Source organism: Miscanthus floridulus, chromosome 1, assembly GCF_019320115.1.
Source record: "Miscanthus floridulus cultivar M001 chromosome 1, ASM1932011v1, whole genome shotgun sequence".
NCBI classification, from domain to species: Eukaryota; Viridiplantae; Streptophyta; class Magnoliopsida; order Poales; family Poaceae; genus Miscanthus; species Miscanthus floridulus.
This window is the reverse complement of record NC_089580.1, coordinates 55047070-55063976: the sequence shown is the minus strand read 5'-3', so window position 1 is coordinate 55063976 and position 16907 is coordinate 55047070. Positions and strand designations below refer to the sequence as shown.

The following is a 16907-nucleotide window of genomic DNA, read 5'->3' as shown; positions in this document are numbered from 1 at the left end:
AAACTACTATCCATGCAACGGTATAGTTAAATATCAAAAGTTCCTTGACTTGCATTTGCACCCCCTACGTACACTACTAGTATACCTTAGTCCCTGGGCCATAACATTCGTGGTGCTTGGCCAACGAAGGTTTTGCAACTTCGTACTCAAAGTGAGAATTAATGGACATAAATACAACCTTGATAGAATCTTTTCCTATTGCAAAGCAGATAAATAATTAGACATAAATATATCATAACTTTAATTTTTATATTATCCATGTGTTACTATGGTTAAATATTGAGTTCTAGGGCCTAAAAAATCTGTAGTTGTAATCTCTGGCTAAAGTCGGCAAAGAGTAGCTGCCGACGTGTCAAGCTTTGGTCTGTCCGTTGATGATTATGATAGGATATTTCTCTCGATCTTCCATATGATAGTCCTCGTTTAGATTACAGAGATATATTTATTTAGACTAAATTAGATAACAAAGTACTCAAGATTTCAGTTCACGGTTTAAATTAGTTAGGCCATCAAAACTGATCCATATTTTAAGAAAAGTAAGTTATGTTCTTAATCAAAACTACATCTCAACAACTTAGCGGTGGAACTCCATCTTTATTTCTTAAGAAAGGATCAATGGCTATAATGTTATATTTATTATTTATCTCTGAATTTTATAAAAAAAACCATCAAAGCGGAGCAACAAGCAAGAAAACCACAAGCAAAAACAGAAAATCACGGAAAGAAAAAAAGACGGAAAACCAAAACACTCATGGACGGAAAAACAGAAAACCAAAACAATCACGGACGGGAAGAAAAAAAAACGAAATACCAAAACCGGAAACACTCGCTGATGGAAAACAGAATAAAGATGTAGGAGTAGACGGGAAAGATCTAAAAAGCGGCTACGCGGCGTCCAGGACTCGTATTTGGTTGCACGGATTGTCCAAGATCCGTACGGTATTTTGTCAAGATTGTCCTTCTCGTCCTAACAAGATCTCCTTGCTATATCACCCAACTTTGAAAATATTTTTCTCATATCTCATCACTTGACCATAGTACTTCAGTACTGGTAGTCTACTACCGCAGCGGAGTTGCTTCGCAGTTCAGACACAAGCATTTCTCTTGCCAAATTCTCTAACCGACACAGGCTGTAGGTAGGGTTCTTAGGGTTTTCCTCAAGTAAGGTGTTCTTTCAATGGTACTAGATCTTATTGTTAACAGCAAATGAATTTGTGGTATTCAAAGCTTTGTATGGTAATAGTGTTTGTAGTGTTCTTCTCCCTTGCTGTTTATTTAGTGCAATTCCAAGCCGCGAAGGAAGGATACGACCCGGTAATTAGCCTTTGATCTTTTATTGTTTAAAGATTGTTTTGTGTGAAGCTGTCCATCTTTTATATCATCTATTATTTTTCTTAATCAATATTAGATATATGGCACTCTCTCGAGTGTCTTTTCTCTAGAAAAATTGTATTTGTATCCATATACCTGTACCGGTTGCGCCCATCCCCGCAGAGTTAGATTACCATCCCTATTTAGGGCCTGTTGGAACGTATACAACTAATTGTCAGCCAGTTTATTTTTAATTCAAATGAGTTTTAGCACATCCAAATAGAGGGTAATAAGTGAGCTAATTTATTAGCAAGTCTATAACTAGTTGTTGACTAACTAGCTGACTAATCTTATTTTGGACTGATTTTTTACCATAAAAGCAGTGTCAATGGGAGTTTCGTTCTTATTTAATAGTGTGACACATCAGTAAATCTACTAAATTGACAGGTTAATTATAACGATAGAGTTTCATCTAGATGAAACATGTTGTCACAGTTACCAACACAAAAGTTGATATGGTAGTCTTAACAGCTGTGTTATAAAACTCTACGTTATTGAGACTGACCTAACTAGTACTTATCCTGGGCTCATCCAAATAGGCCTTACACGGCCAAAGAAAAAAATTAAACGTTTTGACGCTTGCTCTCCTCATGTAGACGTGTTGATGAACTGATGGACATGAAGTACATGGTTGATCCAGCATGAGCCTGTGCCTGGAAGTGGAGACCGGTGGCAATCTTCCACCTCGACCTTAAATTGCGAGCAGGCCTTTAGCAATACCTGGGTATTCGGTTTTGGTTCACTTCCTAAGTTATCGAAGAAATTCGGTTTTTAGAAAATAGGAACAGATCGATTCCAAAAACTTTTAGAAACCGATCATTCCGGTTCTCGGTTATTTCGATTTAGTTCCGGTTCTAAACGAACAAACCGATTTTTTTCAGCAAAGGTTAATTCGGTTATCCACAAAATTGCAAGTAAGTGACGTACAATTCATTTATTTTGGTTCTTTCGGTTATCCACAACCGAAATTTCTTCGGTTATTTCAATTCCTTGATATCTGGAACCGAATAAGGAAATGATTTTTCGGTTCGGTTTTGGTTAATTATGCCCACTCCTATATAGGACATCAAATTGATAATCATAAAAATATACTTCATAATATACATAATGTTACTCATTGGACTGCGCAACAAAATTTGCTTGTTCGAATTACTGCACTTCATTGGCCCCCACGTGGTCCCTAGTGTCAACTCAGGTGGGTGACCGCGCCCACACCTTTCACCTCCCCGGACCCCTCCCTTCCGTCCCACCACTGGTGAAGGTCCCCTGGCAGCAACGAGGATGGTGTAGGGACCATCGCCCTTCCATTGAGTTTTCTACCCAACCCCTTCATCCCAAGCTTACCTTCTCTTCTTGACTTCACCAGCATCCATCTGGTGGTAGGGGCGGTGGCACTCATATTCGACCCCTCTAGGATCAACCCGAAGCTACCCCACTTATCAACCGCACGGGGGACATCCTGGATCATGGGGCGCTGGTTGCGCCCATCAGAGGAATGGCTATGCTGACACCTACCCACGGTTGGCAGCTAGATTCGTGTGGCCGATAATCTAGACTACCCGGAGTAGGGGGGTTGGTTTTCAAGGGACCTAACAGCCAGTTCTGTAAGGCAGGAACAAGAGATACGTGGTGACGGCCAGTGCTACGCACGGCTTGGGCTGTGTTGGGGTTGTAACCCTGGGGTGTCTCAAGGCACCGATTAGTTAGTAGGCCAAGCGGCTCGCAAGACATTAGCTGGCGAAGGACTGAACGACCGAGGCCTAGCTAGGCCAAGCAAACCAAGCTAGACATCAAGGCCGGGGTTGGCCATGACCCCTCCCTCTTGCCTTAGTTGCACGACGCTCGATGGGCGCATGACCTCTCCCCGTCCCTGGGAGGAACGGGGAGAGGTCGAGCCTAGCCAAACACGCCACTCTAACAAGAGAAAGCATGCCACACTGACCCTATGAGGACTGAGGGGACAACAGTCACCTCAGCCTGGTCAGACACCATCCCTGTGCCACGCCGCACTGACGAGACAACACTGCACCATGGTGGCAACGGGTACGATACCCACCGTCCAAATACGGACCGAGTAGACGCATGTACAGCCCCACCCACTATAGGATGGGATCCACGATAAGAGTCTCAACACATAGGCCATCCAGACCAGCAGAGAACCTCGACCCCGATGCTCGGTGTGTGGCTCTCAGCCTCGCGAAGCCACCAGGCGAATGACGACCCAGGGCGGTCATGTACTTCAGGTACGATGCCCCTGGGAACCAGGAGACAATGATGAAGGCCATGACAGACACCGTGTTGCATAGGACAGTTGACGAACTGCCATCAAGGCTACAGTAGCACCACGTCACATCCTACCGCAACAAGGCCAGAAGATCATGACGATAGCCACGACCGAACAAGCACCAGAAGACGGCGTAGCTTGCAAGCCAAGTTAGCTAGGCCCTCTCTTAGGCTCTCGACCCTTCGATCGGGAGAACCTCCTCTTTGTATAAGCCCTAGCCCCAAACTCTATATAAGGACCGCTAGGACAAGATGATTCACATCCTCTACCAATCCATTCATTCACCATTGTAGTAGGGCTCCTAGAGCTTCTCTTCGGGTAGCCCTTCGCCTAGCATAGGTCCTTCCGTCTCTTCTACCTTTCTTGCACCCCCATCGTAAGAATGTCAAAGCATTCAAGCGAGGAACACGCACTCGATCATCTCTGAGACTGGACATAGGGCTCTGGCCTGAACTAGTATAAATCCTCGTGTCTATTGGCTGCTACCATTGTCTTCCTAGAGTAGTGCAATAATCATGTAAATTTACTAGTCCAGTGTATAAAATAGCGACAGTTGGCACGCCAAGTAGGGGATAGTCGCGCACTCTCATCTGTTGAGAAGGAAGCGATGGCTCCTCGCACTGCCGGTGAACTCGCTGGTGGAATGGCCCATGGTGGCCACATCCGCCTCAAAAACTACGAGTTCACCAGAATCAAAGGGCCAGCACCCGCGAACGCCCGTGGCTATGAGCCAAACCTCTGCCATATAGATCCAGGACATGTAGCCCGCAACGGACACGCTCTCAGAATTGCCTCTGGTGGTAGCATCCTAGAGTTCACCTACCTAGAGGGGCTAGTACCTTCGCTCACCACCGGCCACGGCTAGGCCTCTCGTTTGAGAAATCAAAGATCCACGGCTTGCAATGAACTCGCCCAGGGAATGGCCTCAACCGGCCACATCCTTTTGGGAAACCACGTGGTTAACCACACCAAAGGGCCAGCACCCGCGTCCACCTTTAGCCACGGCCTAGACCTCCACCCTAGAGGTCTGAATCCTGTGGTCCATGGTGGACATACTCTTGGAACTGCCCTCGGGGGCTGCATCCTAGAGTTCACCTACATAGGGGGTCCAACACCCTCTCTCGCCACTAACCATGGCCAAGGATTCCACCCAGGAAGTTAGAAGCCCATGGCTCATGGTGAGCTCACCCAAGGAATGGACCGCAGTGGTCACATCCTTTTAGGGAACCACGAGATCGCTCGAACCAACGGATCAACGTCCGTCATCGGTTTCTACCCAGTCTAGACCCACCATGTAGAACAACTGGACCCTATGGTAGAGCCACGCCCCGAGCAGCATCTCCGCCGCCAGTGGAACACAATGAGCCAGGACACACATGGGCGACGAAACTACCTGCCGCCCGCGCGACATTGTCGCTAGTGATTAGGCAGCCAGCCGGTGCCACATCGCATAGGGCCAAGCCTAGAACCAAGATCCAACCCTGCATGATGAACAAGCCGCACAACAAGTCTTCGTGAACTGTCAGCTGTTACTCGGAGGCGCGTGCATTCGAGGAAGCGGGCTCTCTGAGCGCGCCGCATGCCACGATGAGCAAACCAAATCGCGAGGCATTCAGATCCCACTTCCACAATGATAGGTCACGCTAGACCCTCACCGAGAGTGGCAACTGCACCCAGAGGCAGGGACATGATGGTCACAATGTTGTCATGCCATGAAGGCTCGAACATCAGAGTGCACATGCCCTCCTAGACAGAAGCTACAGCGGGCTGGACATGAAGAGGACGCCCTCGGGGGCTTATAGGCCCACCGAGGATGTTGGGCCGAGAAAGGCCGACCCAAAGCTTGCCAAGAGATCGATCTGCACTGGCTACGTCCGCTCCAAGCATTGAAGAAGCACCTTCATCAGCTCGTGGCCCAAAGATCGCAACGACTTCGTCACGAGCAAACGCTTAGGGGCTCACCGCACCCGAGCAACGACAACCAATCCCACGACAGCTTCCGATACATCTGCTCGACAAATTTGTGGGCGGTGGGCTAGAGAGGTATCGGCCATGCTCTGGGGCTTGAGAACGACTCCAAACCAGTCTACCAGTTTCACACCATTCTTCATGGTGTACAGCGTCGAAGCCGTCTTACCGACCGACCTCGACTACGGAGCACCTCGAGTCCTGGCATATGACGAAACCAAAGCGGAGAAGGATTGCCAAGACGCGCTCGACCAACTAGACGAAGCCCATGAGACAGCACTCCTCTGCTTCGCAAAGTACCAGCAAGCGCTATGAAGATACCACAACAAGAATGTCCGAGAGCGAGCGTTCCAGGTGGGCGACCTCATCCTAAGACGGGTCCAGACCACCAAGGACGTGCACAAGTTGATGCTACCCTAGGAAGGACCCTTTGTCATCTCCGAAATCATTTTCCCGAGATCCTACCGACTCATGAACGACACCGGCGAGATCTACACCAATTTTTGGAACATTGATCGGCTACGTAGATTCTATCCTTAGCCCTCATTTTCAAACATATACTAACCCTCCTATCCTCATGAATTGGTAAACTAACCTTTCTATAAAAGGTCATAGATAGGAATGGCCCCAGCGGAACAAGACGAAGGGCAAGGAATGAAAAAGCGACGGGCAGAGCACACATAAGACCTACACCTCTTTGTCCATTTCTTTAATTTCCTATGCAACCTTTCCTTGATCCTCGGGTAAGCAGTCACCATTAAGCCATGCAGCGACCAGGGAGGCAATGATTCCTGAAGTACACGCGCAGTGCGACCTGCCGCGTCCATGACCTCACGTTGTATCTAAGAACTCATCTTTTTGGGCGGTCCTTAGAAGGACTCGAGGCCACAAAGGGATAGGGGCTGGGAGGTGGTGGGGCCATGTGGCTCTAATGGGTGGTGTGGAGCCTCACGACCACCTCTCTCTCTGTTCGAGTTGTCCGCTTCGAAGTCTCTCGGGTGGATCCCTCTAGGAGGGAGGCACCTTGCCCTCTGGCCACTACGGAGGCGGTTGGAGACCAACGGGATTGACGGCCGACGATTTATAGGACGTCTCTCGACGAGGCATAGCCAAACTCCACATCAATTAGGGAGGATATTAGGTCCCGCTCGGATTACCCATCGACTCCAATGAGGCGCACCGCTCTGACCATGTGGTTACAGTTGACATGCATCTCCCCGCGTGGGGCGAAATCAAAATTGATCAAAAAACAGGCTGCAGCAACCCATGAGGCCACCGGGGATCCCAAACAAGCAGGGCCAAGTCCCCACGACAAGCCCCTTTTGGGATCCCAGATCCATGATCTGAAACCGACGAACCAACAGGGGTCAACGATCCCTCATGGATGGTCACTCGAGTGCTCAGGGCTTGTGATGATGCCCTCTTCACGAGGCAGTGCCAAACCCCGCGTAGGAACAACTTCACCATGATCTAAGCATGCACGGTTTGGGCCCGCTCGAGCCTAAGTGTCAACTTTTGGCAAGAGGGAAACACCCATGATCACACTGCCGCTCGAGGATGGGGTCATAACCCGATCAGCGAATGGGGAGACTTAGGTCAAATAGGCCAAAACACAAACAAAGCAAGGGCTTTCACGTCGAGGGAGACTTTTTTCGTCCCACAGGAAAGAAGGTCAACCACCCGCACGAAAGACCCAACTTTGGGAACAAAGCCCCATAGCCAGACCTCGCGTCTCGAGGGCTCGGCACGAGGATGAGGGTGGAGAAGACGGTGGTTGGAATTCAAGATGGGCGCAAACTGACGCACTCGCAATCAAGAGGCGGAAGATGCGGCGGTTCAGCCTCCTAGACGACACAAGACCCGGCAACGGTCGCAGGAGGTACATCGAGCACGTGCATTTCCTCTGGCATTTACTAACCACTTTCTTGAAGCGCAGGGGAGGTGGCCAGACGAAAGACCAAGCGGTGGATGCCAATGCGGTAACATATCCCGAGTAAGCCTCGTATCTTTCATTTTCGTTATCTTTCGATTCACGCGCTCGCATTTTGTGGCCAACAACTCATCACGAGAGGGCACTGCCAGGACACAACGTGGCTAGGGGAGGTCAACGACCCCCAGGCTCACACGCCGAGTGGCCCTCCGTATCCATGACCCCGTGTCATGCTTAGAAAACCCTCTATTAGGCTGGACCTTAGAAGGGCTCGAGGCCACAAAAGGGATAGGGGCAGGGAGGAGATGGGCCCCATGGCTCTAATCGGTGGTACGAAGCCACACGACCATCTCTCTCTGTGTTCGAGTCATTCACTTCGAAGTCTCCCGGGTTGACCCCCTCTAGGGAGAGGCATCTTGCCCTCTGGCCGCTACGGAGGTGGTTGGGGACCGACGGGATTGACGGCCAATGATTTATGGGACGTCTCTCAATAAGGCATAGCCAAACTCCACATCGATTGGGGAGGGTATTGGGTCCCACTCGAATTACCCATCAACCCCGACGAGGCGCACCGCTCGGACCTCATGGTTACGGTGGACATGCCTCTCCCCGCATGGGGAGAAACCAAGCCTGCCTTTAACAAGGCAACATGACCTCTCGAGGTCGGCAAGGACGTTAGGGGAAAATGGAGTTGGGTCCCCGTGATCTCGAAAGAAGTCAGGGCCAAGCCCCGACTAACTCCTCCCTACATCCCAGGTCTCAGACCTAAGGCTAGCTCCAGAGACTCATAAAATGTCAGAGGTCCGTGACCTCTCCGGGAGAGATCGACAATGCAAATGGCAGGGGTGACGCGCAATGCGGAGCCCAAAGCATGATCACAGCTCGATCATGTGGAAAAAACAAAAGGTCCAAGACCTACGAGCCAACGCACGGCCACAAAAACCCTCATGACCATGTGCGCAGAGGTCGAGGAAGCATTTCCTCGCGTCATCAATATGAGAAGAAACAACAGATGAGGGAACAACTTGTGGACACTGCCATGAGTGGCTTGAATGAAAGGAAGGCCCGTATTTATAGGCCCAAGGGCGAACCAAACAGCCTGAGACCCCCACGCCGCGTGGCGAACCAAGGGAGGTCACAGCTAATGTTAGATGCCCATGTGAAGTCAAGGAAATCAAGACCCTCCAAAAGGTAGGGTCGGTACAGCGTCGACGAGACCACTTGGCCCCCACCTGGGTCATGAACCCTGACACACAGCACACTGACGCGATAGAGCTCAGCGGTCATGTACCACATCGCCAGGGCATCCTGATGGGGCAAAACACAATGGCCACCTACCGCATTGAACGCCCTGGCCTGCAAGGGATCGAGCGACGAAGCTCGAATAAGCCATGACTACAAACCTGCACTCAACACACATGCATCTCAGTGCTTTCACGATCACTTCATGATCATAAAAACACTCGGGGGCTACTGTTGGGGTTGTAATCCCGGGGTCTCTCAAGGCATCGATTAGTTAGTAGGCCAAGTGGCCCGCAAGACATTAGCTGGCAAAGGCCCGAACGACCTAGGCCCAGCTAGGCCATGCGAACTAGGCCAGACATCAAGGCCAGGGTCAGCCACGACCCCTCCCTCTTTCCTTAGTCGCACGACGCTCGATGGACGCATGACCTCTCCACCATCCCGACCCCTGGGAGGAACGGGGAGAGGTCTAGCCCAGCCAAACACACCCGCTCTGACAATAGAAAGCATGCCACACTGACCTCGTGAGGACCGAGGGGACAATGGTCACCTCAGCCCAGTCAGACACCATCCCTGTGCCACACCACACCGACGAGACAACACTGCACCACGGTGGCAACGGGTACAATACCCACCATCCAAATACGGATCGAGTAGACGCACGTACAACCCCACCCACTACGAGATGGGATCCACGACAAGAGTCTCAATACAGAGGCCATCCAGACTGGCAGAGAACCCTGACCCCGACGCTCAGGGTCATGGCTCTTAGCCCCGCGAAGCCACCAGGCGAACGACAACCTAGGGCGGTCATGTACTTCAGGTACGACGCTCCTGGGAACCAGGAGATGATGATGAAGGCCACGACAGACACCATGTTTCATAGGACAGCTGATGAACCACCATCGAGGCTACAGTGCCGCCACGGCCGGCACGGTAGCACCACGTCACATCCTGTCACAACAAGGCCAGAAGACCATGACGATAGCCACGACCGAATGAGCACCAGAAGATGGCATAGTTTGCAAGCCAAGTTAGCTAGGCCCTCCCTCAGGCTCTCGACCCTTCGGTCGGGAGAACCTCTTCTTTGTATAAGCCCTGGCCCCAAACTCTATATAAGGACCGCCAGGGCAAGAAGATTCATATCCTCTACTATTCCATTCATTCACCATTGTAGTAGGGCTCCTGGAGCTTCTCTTCGAGCAGCCCTTCGCCTAGCCTAGGTCCTTCCATCTCTTTCACCTTTCTTGCACCCCCTTCAGAGCATTCAAGCGAGGAACATGCACTCGATCATCTCTAAGACTGGACGTAGGGCTCCGGCCTAAACCAGTATAAATCCTCGTGTCTATTGTATGCTACCATCGTCTTCCTAGAGCAGTGTGTCAATCGTATAAATTTACTAGTCCGGTTTACAAAACACCGACAGGTTGGCAGTTGGCCGTTTGGTGGCGTACATCGCTAGGTTGTTGCCTGGTGGCGTTGAGATGGCGGTCTGGGCTATGGCTGCTTGGGTGCTCAGATTTGCTCCTGGTGGGGTGGATCTTCGCGCTCCCGTTGACATCGTCGGTGTGCGAATGTGTGTAGTGGTGACCATGGTTGACGCAACCACCAAAGCTGGGATCGTGTTGGTTGAAGGCGTGGTTTTGTTGGAAGTGGGTTGGGTGCTAGGAGGAAGCCTTTGCCTTGTTGTTGGGTTGATGACATCAACGCCCTTTGGGTGTTGTATTCCTCCTTCGAAGTGCCTATCGTCACTGTCGATGCCCCCCCTCTTTCTCTCACTATGGATCTTGCGGGTGAAACCCTGGTCCATTTGTTAGACGAGTACCGATGACATGTCTACATTATGTCCATACCTAGAGGCATTGCCTTTGTAGTTCCACACGGACATATGGCTCATGGTTGAGGCACATGGGTGGTTCTACCTCTTCGCAATGCAAGTTAGTGGTTTGGGTTGAATCCTCGGCCCTCTAGTTGTCCTGGGGGCACATGGCATGTCTTCATGGTGAAGTTGTCTTCTTGTGGTCATTGTTATTGAGTTGTTGCCATGACGAAGTTTGTAGTTGTGAACACACGTTTCCTGGTTTGTCTCTGCTAAAAAACCTAATAATTTAATCGAGTTGAGTTGGGTCGTGTTTCGATCGAGTTGGTTAGTTGTCTTAGTGAGTGAATAGTTATGTGAAGTTAGTAGTTGTTTGGTCGTAGCACCGAGGTTGTGGGTAGTGTTGCATACCCCTAGTTGTGTGGTCTTTTTGTCTGGTTCCACTAAAAAAAACTAGGCCAACACTTGTTTCGTTTTTCTTTCTCTAATATAAATAGCAACAAAGCTTTTGTTGTCCCTTTGAAAAAATAATATTACTCATGATATTATAGTTATTTAATTTTTCTCTTATAAATCTAGTAATGGTTTAATAACTCAAAGTTTATTATATTTTAGAACAAAGGTACAACTTTTTTTCCTTGCCGTTCATTTTCGATCCAACGTAACAGTAGCACCAGTAGTAGTAGTAATCAATTATTGTTCAATTACAAACGACATATAAGCGGAGCCGAAGCAATTTTATACGATCGTGCATGGTAAATCAAAACCATGTCCGATCCGGTCACGTCGAGGTACGGTTGAGGTCAGGCCGTCAGGGCGTCAGGCCACCTGACGCACGACGCCGGCCTGCGGAGGTGGCGCGGGACTAGCGCCCGGCACGGTGGCGTAGACGTCGAGCTCCAGCACCATGTGGTCCCTGGACTCCATCCTCGCCGTCCGCCACAGCACGTGGCCCGTGGCACTCCGGAACGCGCCGGTGCCGCCGACCACCGCGAGCTCCCTGACGCCCGCGGAGACGTCGTCCCGGCCCACGACGGCGAGGGTGCTGCCGTTGTAGGCCCCGCCCGTGAGCGCCACGGTCATGGACACCGCCAGCACGGGCTCCGTGAGCGACGCCAGCGTGTAGGTGCCCTGGGCGCGCCCCACGAGCCGCGACGACGGCGCGCTGGGCCCGTCCGTCAGGGCGTCGTCGATCACCGTGGTGTCGCCGAAGTGGTAGCCGCGCATCGCCGGGTGCGCCGGCCCTGGACCCTTGACCACCTGCACCGCCGTCTGCCCCGGCCCGCCCGTGATGTCGTGCATGTAGAAGTGCAGGTGGATGAGGCGGCTGCGGCCCCCTGCATCATGCGCTGCCGCCGCCGCTGGCACAGTGGCCATGGCGAGCGCCGCCACCACGAGAGAGACGAGGAAGAGGAATCGAGGCGTGGATTCAGCCATGGATCCAGGAGAGGAGAGCAAACCAGTGGAATGACCGATGGTCGTGGACGAGTAGCTCGGCTTCTACGAGCGTCGTTACTTATAGTCTATAGCCACACTATACATGAGCGCACGCATGGTCCTATTGAGTCGCCATGGCAATTGGCATGGTATTGGTGACCGTCGTGTGCTTGCTTGCCTGCGACTCTGCCATTGCCAGTCAGAGCAAGAACAGTTTGGTGACCGGCCTAGTACTGGTACGTGACAACTACGCTACGCTACACGGCTAACATGCGTCCTCGCCGCCGTCTAGACTCTAGAATGTCTCTCGATCAGAAAAGCCTGAGCCAGCTACCGACGCGTTATGAAAATTGGCAACCTGTACATGGGTTCGCGTCTAAGACATTCATATGGTGATATGGGTCACGGACGTCAAACTTACTCGCGGTGAAGCCACTCAAAATCACAAATAATATAACTACCAGATACAAGTCATTCTCTTCCTCGACCTAGCAACCGTTCAAAAAGCTCTCTACCAGTACCACCCATCGTAGGGCATCCAGACATTCAGACTGAAAGGCTGTCAGTTTTTTTTTTTGAAACAATGGCGGAGCTCTGCATTTCAATTAAGACGAATGAAGTTTATATACAAGCAAAGGTAACTAAGCGTGGAGCCAAACACCACGAAAGGTTAGCCCACCCATGCAACGCGGTAGAGTACACACTACCATGAGTCATCGTTGCCGAGCATGGTTACAAAGCAGCCAGCAGCTCCGACTTCCCATGGCACAACACCGACGATCCATCCTAAGATGTCAGACCACCGGGCCCGATGCAGGAGGCTGCAACAGGTCATCGTTGCCAAGCTCAACATAACCTCAACATGGATATCGATATGCCAAGTCAGTCTGGACGTTCGGTTATGAAGGAGACCGTGACGCCTAAGATGGGGTTGAATTAGGCAACTTAAAAATCTAACTTTAAACTATGGCATCCTTTTCTAACCCTAGCAAAACCTATGCAAAAAATAAAATATCTAAATATGCAACTACGGTTTTGCTAGTGTATTGCTATCTCTACCGCAAAAGGAGTAAAGCAATCGATGTAAATGCGTAAGCTAAATAGCAAGGTAGAGATATGCAAACTTACATCGACGACTCCGGTATTTTTACCGAGGTATCGAGAAGCGCGCAAGCTTCCCCCTAGTTCTCGTTGGAGCCCCTCGCAAGGGCCAAGCTCCTGGTCGGGTAACTCCATGAAAAGTCTCGGGCCTTTCCCACGCGCAAGTGGGTCTCCGACGTGCCTTCCGGCAAGCCTCTCCCGGATGCTCCCCGCCGTCTTCACTATCAAGCTTCCGGCCGAAACGCCGCGGGCCTTGTTCCCTCCAGTACACGGTGGCGGCCACACCACAAACTCGGTTGGTGTGATCTCGTAAGACTACAAGCCCCTCCGATGTACAACAATGGTGCTCGCAAGCACTGAGTGATAAGAGGTATGTAAACCTCACTAAACACTAGGCCTAAACCTAGAGCAAGCGCATAAGTGGTGGTCTAATCAACCTAAGCACTTCGCAAAGCACCTATGCTAATCACCTAATAAAACACTAAGCACTATGCATGTGGATATCACTAAAATGGTGTATCAAAACCTTTGGTATGTTTTCTCAGCTCCACTCACGTCAAATGGCCGGTTGGGGGTCTATTTATAAGCCCCACTGAGAAAGTAGCCATTGGGGACGAAATCCCGCTTTTCTGCTACTGATCGGACTCTGACCAGCGTCCGGTCAGAACTGACCGGACGCGTCCGGTCACGAAAACGGCTCTCTGGAACCTTACTGATGTTGATCGAACTCTGGCACCCAGCGTCCGGTCACCTCTGTGTGCTGTCGAGCATCCGGTCACCTCTGTGAGCTCGTTTCTTCGCGATCTTGCGTCCGGCTTGGTTCCTATCTTCGTGCTTAGACTTTGCTTGATATCTTGGGTTTTCTCTTGTGCTTCTAAGGTCTTGCTTATGGTGTTGATCATCGGATCATCACGTCGCCTTCGTCCAAGTCAGTCTTGCATCCTATTGAACTACAAAACAATCACTTGTAAATTCATTAGTCCAATTTGGTTGTGTTGGTCATCAAACACCAAAATTTAAAGTAAATGAGCCAAGGGTCCATTTTCCTTACAATCTCCCCCTTTTTGGTGATTGATGACAACACGACCAAAGCAAACAAATAATAAAATTTTGAAATTTAAAAACTACCTACTTGCTAGGATGCAATGCAAGGGGCAAGATTATATGATGCTAAAAGATTCTACTTGTAAGTCTACAAAAAAACTCATCTTACCCTTGCAAATGTCCCCATGTGGTATTATGGATTTAAGCCTTGCTTCCTACAAATTCTCCCCATTACATAGGCTAATCCATAATCCACTATCCTTCTTTTCTTGGACCATTACTACAAATTAATGCTTACTTTTGGTCCTCTAAATTCTTCCCCTTTGGAATCAAACACCAAAAAAGGAAGACATTAGTAGCACAAGGGAGGGTCAAACTTTGTGATCCTTTGTGTGTAGAGTGAAATAGATCGTAAAATTTGACTCTCACATTATATAGACTAAGCTCCCCCTAAATATATACATACATATGATAGAAGGCAAAGCATATGCATAATTGGCAAAGTATTGCATAAGGGAATTTAATCTATATAATGCACGAAGAAAGCATATAAATATCAAAATGATGATATTGGTTTAGAAATACCACATGTAGGAATCAATTTTGATTTCTACAACTTGCAATCGGTGGTAGATATTTGAAGTATGATGCTTAAATCCGGAGACTCTATTTTACTTGCAATGAGACTACTACACACATGATAAGCTTGAAAAGGTGTTAGTCTCAAAGCATCCATCTTGTAGAGTAACATCCCCCTAAATTTGTGCACATAAGTATGGAATATTTGTAGGAAACATGCACATTGATTTTAGAATAAAAAACACCACTTGAAAGATGACATCACATGAATATGAGGGTCATTTTCGAAGGCGATATTCGAGAAAAATTATCTACAATTTGGACTTTGGCACATATTAGATGAACAATTGAAGGACAAGCTATGTGCTGTGCTCCTAAATAATTTTAAACCATGTAGGATTGCTCCAAGAAATAAGAATGAAACCGAGCAAGCCTACCATATGAAATACCTAGTGTATGCATGGCCAAATATATAAGAATGCTGTAACACCCTAAATTTTGCATATTTTTGAAAAAAAGAGAAAAGTGATTAAATTTGCATTTTGTGGGAATTTAAATTTAGGAAATAATATTTTTATGAAATTAAAATCAAATATAAGGTTAGAAATTTTTTTTTATGCATTCATGCTGCTGCACATTTGTTTTTGTAATGATTGACTTTGACTAGAATTTGAATTGAAATAAAAATAAAATCATTTGAAAATGCTTTTGGAAAATCCATTTGAAAAAAAAAAACGAAAAGAAAAATTCTTTCTCCTTTTTCTTTCCTCGGTTTCGGCCCGCTGGCCTTTCTCCTTCCCGCGGCCCGTTCCCCCTCCCCCTCTTCCTTTGCTGGGCCGGCCCACTCGGGCGGCAACCGTTGCCGCGCGCCCTGTCCCGCTCGGCCTGCGCGGCCCAGCACCGCAGCTGAGCCAGTGGCCTTCCAGCAACCGCCGCGCCTCCCTTTCCTCCTTCAGCCGCTGACGCCCGGGCCCGCACGTCAGTGCCGCCCCCTTCCTTCGGCAACCGCCCGCTCATGGCGCTGCTGCAACCGCGCCCACGTCGCGCGTCGTGGGAGTCCTCCCGTTGCCTCGGCCTCGTTAAAAGGCAGCCGAGCCCCCCCCCCCCCCTCACGCGCCCCCTGCTGCTCCGCTCCGTTTTCGCCTCGTCCCGGCCGAAACTGCCGCACGGAGGAGCCCCGCCGATCTCCGACCTCGCCGTCCGCGTCGCCGTCGTCTCCGAGCCGTCCCCACCTCCGTTTCTAGCCCGTGGTGAGCTCGCCGTGGTCCCCTCTCTCTCCCCATGCATTTCTTTTCGAGTTTCGTGGCTTTTTAGCGCCCTTTCCGCAAGCGTCCGCGAGCTCTTGGCCGTCGGCCATGGCGGCCGCCGCTCCAACCTTCTCCTCCGGCCGTCGTGATGGCCTGGGCGAGTTCCCCTCCTCCCCAGCTTTCTCCCGGTGCCTCCGGATTTCCGAACCGTGGCCCCTAGCCCCGGAACCGCGCGCGCCAGTGAGCTTCACGCCGCCGGCCATGGCTTGCCTCGCCGGAGTCACTGTTCCGGCCGGCCAAAACCCCCCAGGCTAATCCGAACCGTCCGATCTGGATCTAACGGCCGAAAATAGAAGATACCCCTTCGGGGGTAAATTTGCTAAAGAGTCCCTGGATTTTTCTAAGTCCTAACCCGCCGTCCTTAGCGTATTTCTCCGAATGCGCAAACCCGTTTAGAAAGCGTAAACTTCGCTGTTTAAGTCAAAAGTACGCTTTCAGTATTTACAGAAATGCCATTCGAACTGTTTCGCTTATAGAATTGTCGTTTTAACTCCGAATAGATCCATTCAAATCGCGTTAGCTTCGTAATTTCATAAGTTACATGTTGGAGCTACTGTTAGTCAAGTTTGGAACTTTTTAATTACATGATTAGAATTAATTAAATATAGGGCTATTGGAAAACCCGTTTTAATCATAACTTTCGTATTTTAGCTCCGTTTTTCGTGAACTTCGCGTTGGCGTGATCGTAGCGAAACGTAGATTAGTTTTACAAACATTTTATTTTGATTTCAATACTGTTGGTGTACTGTTCTAATGATAGGAGTGTTTGCTTTGCATGAATGCTATTGGAATGTTGTATGTTGCCGTGTTGGATGCGTTCAGACG

At 49.7% G+C, this 16907-nt stretch overlaps 1 protein-coding gene across 1 annotated transcript; it reads right to left on the bottom strand.

The window, feature by feature from the left end:
- Positions 1-11269: 11269 nt before the first annotated feature.
- On the bottom strand, positions 11270-12187 carry LOC136484280 (dirigent protein 1-like). The gene has a single exon (XM_066481526.1). It carries the CDS (start codon positions 12049-12051, stop codon positions 11434-11436), a length of 618 nt encoding a protein of 205 aa, XP_066337623.1. The 5' UTR covers positions 12052-12187; the 3' UTR covers positions 11270-11433.
- Positions 12188-16907: the final 4720 nt, after the last annotated feature.